The 4011-nt window shown below is 38.3% G+C and overlaps 1 protein-coding gene across 1 annotated transcript; it reads right to left on the bottom strand.

Annotated features, from left to right (window-relative positions):
• Positions 1-448: 448 nt before the first annotated feature.
• Positions 449-1562, bottom strand: LOC121973341. The gene is made up of 2 exons (XM_042524831.1): positions 1100-1562; positions 449-979 (listed from the first exon to the last, which is right to left on the bottom strand). Exons 1-2 carry the CDS (start codon positions 1436-1438, stop codon positions 548-550), a joined length of 771 nt encoding a protein of 256 aa, XP_042380765.1. The 5' UTR covers positions 1439-1562; the 3' UTR covers positions 449-547.
• Positions 1563-4011: the final 2449 nt, after the last annotated feature.

The raw sequence follows: 4011 nt of genomic DNA, 5'->3' as shown, positions 1-4011 counted from the left end.
GGTCACGTACGTTTTTCTGACTACTTCAAAGTTGTTATATTTTCACTTTCCCCAAGTACTTATCTCATTTCTAACTACTTGAAAGTTGTTATAGTTTCACTTTCCCAAATAATCATCTCATCAAGTTCTTAATCTTTTAAATGCTCAATCCTCTAACCATCTTCCTTACATAATCAATAGTCCATCTCTTTTGGCTTCGCCAAAGTTGGACCTTATAAATATTAAAGGAAAAACGAACAAGTATTGAATTAGTACCTATTTGATAATGTGGTCAATATGCTATTAATTTTTTTAAAATTTTATTTTGCAGTATAAAATAACTTGTAGTACTATGTATTTATCACTGTGTCGTTATATTTACGTGGCCGTCATTGACTGAATATTAAAACGAACATTAAAAAGATAGAATTGAATAGAATAGAATAAATAAAGAATTGGTCATAAATAATAATAATAATAATAATAATATTATTATTATTATTATATTGTTGTAACATTTATATTAAGATTAGTTTCAGATTACACATATTTCTTCAGCGGTACATTCCTACTTGTCCGCTTCTTCCGACGCCAAACTCTTTTCGTAGACGAGTTGCGCAAGCAAGCCGACGAAGATCAACCCCAGCGCCGCAACCTTCCGCCACTCCACCTCGGGAGACACCAACACGGCATTGCCAATGGTGACGGCCAGTACCACCATGAGCGCCAAGTAAATATTGCGGCGGATGTTGGACGCCGCCGCGCTCCTCCTGCCGACCTCTTCGAGCCTCCGAGCCTCTTCTCTCGCCGCCTTTGCCGTCTTCTCCTTCGTCACTGGCGACTTCTCCCGCAGGCTCTTAAAGAACAAGCCTTCGTTCCGGTCCCGCTCCATCTGCTCCTCGAACTCCTCCAACACCTTCTCGCTCTGCTCCATCTCCTGTCGGTTTACCTCCGCGGCTTCATCGATTGCCTGCGCGCGGCTTTCCAACTTCTCCAAGATCTACTCTACACAAGGGAGGGAGGGAGGGAGGGAGGGAGTGACTTATAGATATTGATGGATCGGAGGAAAGGGGTTTAGGGAGGGAGAGGTAATTAGAAGAGCGAGAAAGGGAAACCCTACCCTGGCGCTGGCCTCGTCCAGGTCCTTGAGGGCTTTCTCACCGATCTGCTCCAACTCGGCGTTGGCCTCCTCAGCGAACTGGGTCAAGTAGGCGGAGCGCTCGTCCAGGAACTCGGTGACGCGGACCTTTTGGGTTTGCAGCATAGCGATGCGGGCCAGCAGCTCCTGCCGTCGTTTGTCGCCTTCCGAGGATGAGGAACCGCCGGCGTCGTTGGCGGTGCAGAAGCAGAAGAGAGAGCGCCGCCGACGGCCTGCTGGTGGCTTGGTTCGGTGGGCGACTGATGCATTTGGGCGGACGAAGAAGATTGGTGGCAATTGCAGCGCCTTGAGGGCGTTCATTACTTTGATTTTGGTCGAGGAATTTGGGGAACCATGCGTGGCTAAGAACTTGTCGTTGGTATTGTTTTACCACTTTACCCCTTCGATAAGATATTTTGCTCCCTCCCTCTCCATACGCCGCTGGCTGGAATGTGGGACCACAAGAAATTGCATCACATACTTTCTTTTTATTAATCAAACATATTCCATTTCTTAACAGGATTTTCGATTTTCATGTTAAAACCATTCTTTCTTTTTTTCTTTTTTAATCAATATGCTATAATCTTAGTTGAACTTTCAATTAGCTATTAAAAGAATATATTGCTTATTATTTTAGGATTGACTGGATACATTATGATGAATTATATCAGCCATAATTTCTGGATGAATCAATTTATAATAATAATAATACTCATAGCAGCAAAGACCCAAGTCGCGATTATACTTCATTACTTAAATTTGTAGTCGGATCGTAGATTCATATGAAAATAAAAATTAGATCTTCAGGAAAATAATCTCCTGAGAATATGTGAGCGAATTATCTTGTTGTGACGTGATTATATTTCATATGTACTAATTGTAATGTACTAGATGTTGCCAAACTCCATACAATGGTCTTACTCGATTAAACTTGAGTTCCAAATTAACTACACTATTTCAATTAGATGGAGGTTTGATTAGTTGGCTCTGAACTTTAGCCATTTGCTCAAAATGACTTTATGTCAATCCAATCAACTTGAGCATTTTTTTTATCAATTAAAGGTATTCAAAAATAGTCATTGACTAGTGCGGTTTTACTCGATAAGAATGTATGAATTCTTTAGTATTTTGGTTGGATTAATGTGGGAAAAAAATAATATGGGGGAAGACATGCTCAGACGCACTGAATTTCAACCTCAAAACTTTATGTGACAATATTTCATATCTGAATCATCACACCATCCGGAGGAGACTTATTTATTTTTTTTAGTAACAATAAAACAAGATAAATTTATTTAATTATAAACGATAATATAGTAGGAGATAAATTTAATAGTGTAAAAAGATTTATATAACTGATCATATATAATGGGATAAGACTTGATTGTTATCTAATATTAGAGTTGTGTTGTGTGAAAACCACAACTGCACGGTTGTCATCAAATAATAAAAGATATCAATCTCACAAGAACTATGAATCAATTACTAGTCGAAATTACAAAGTAATGATAGGATATGCGATGTAGAGTATGCTGAAAATACGTTTCGTACACATACACAACGGAAGACTTAATGATAAACAAACTAATTTATTACATCACACACACCATGCACATGCAAGATATAACTGCCTAGACAAGATCATAAAACAAAATAAAATTGAATAACAATTATTCTAGGTATACCTTAAGAATGACTTGTAACGAGAAGGACATCACCCTTTTGCGATGTTATCGAACCTCGCCTCTATCAATATCCACGTCGAGTTCTTCAATACTCCAAGAGAACAAGCTTCCCCTTCAGAAGGTACTAGCCACAAGCGAAGGAGAAGGATCAAATAAGAGGAAGAAGAAGCAAAAGGAAGATCTTCTTACTTTGGGTGGCTCACGACAACAATAGGAGATCCTCTTGTTGTGGTCGGCGGCAAGAGAGGGAAAAGGAGAGAGAGGTATTGGGTTTAGGTTTCCAAAACCTAATCAAGGGAATAATGAATTGTGTATTAATTCTCTTTTAATCATATCAACATATAGTACTCTTTAATGAGTTGGATTAAAAAGCTCAAATCCAACTTATTATGCCTTAACCAAAAATTAGCCCATTAACTCCTTAGTTTGGTTTACAACTAAATCAAGTTGGTTCATGGCTGAACAAATTGGTTCATGACTAAATCAAATAGGGTACAACTCTTTCATAAGAGATATGAATCATCCGCTATTCTATTCTGACAAATGTTTCTATATTTATTTTATGTATGGTCTAATCAAACATTTATCTCTTAATCTGAGAATCATATTCTCTAACTTGTTTTACATCTTTTAAAAACTCGTAGTGCGTGTGACTCAATAGGTTCCCGATTTATCTTAGCCGCCTATAATTAACTACTTAATTATAGAATGATTATGAGTGACACCTAGTCATACATCATGATCCCTAATTAATCAAAAAATTACAGTTGATCTCAGAACTAATTTTGAATTCTTTAGCAACTACAGTGAGTCTTGTCTCATTCCTTTCACTCGTCTTAAACCCCTTGGTTTAGGACATAGTCTATATGTCTGCCCTCACTAGACTGACTACGTTATACCTACCTCAAGTAATACTTCCTCGTTCTCATACTCTTAACATGTGATGCATTGGCCAAAGACTTTGAATAATAATCCTAACGAGTGGTCATAGGGTATAGGTCTCCTCGCAAGGATCAGTGAATCCTCTGTGGACTATCCAAATACCTTCGGACATTTCAACTTATGCCCAATCATCTTAAGTCCACACCTCTAAGGAGATGCTTGATTAAGATGTCAAAGTATAAGTCTCTATGACCAAGATGAATTGTATACCTCAAGTCTAAGGAAACTTGCACTCGAGCTGCAATAGAGATTTCACAGACATATCCA

Source organism: Zingiber officinale, chromosome 4A (genome assembly GCF_018446385.1).
Source record: "Zingiber officinale cultivar Zhangliang chromosome 4A, Zo_v1.1, whole genome shotgun sequence".
NCBI lineage: Eukaryota > Viridiplantae > Streptophyta > Magnoliopsida > Zingiberales > Zingiberaceae > Zingiber > Zingiber officinale.
Note: the sequence above shows the minus strand (reverse complement) of the source record. Positions and strands in the feature narration are given on the sequence as shown.

Excerpts from the sequence above, each read along its gene's own strand:
- LOC121973341 (XM_042524831.1), bottom strand. The coding sequence starts at position 1,438 with ATGAACGCCCTCAAGGCGCTGCAATTGCCACCAATCTTCTTCGTCCGC. Across the intron at positions 980-1,099 it reads TGGACGAGGCCAGCGCCAGG|ATCTTGGAGAAGTTGGAAAG; the intron begins GTAGGGTTTCCC and ends TGTGTAGAGTAG.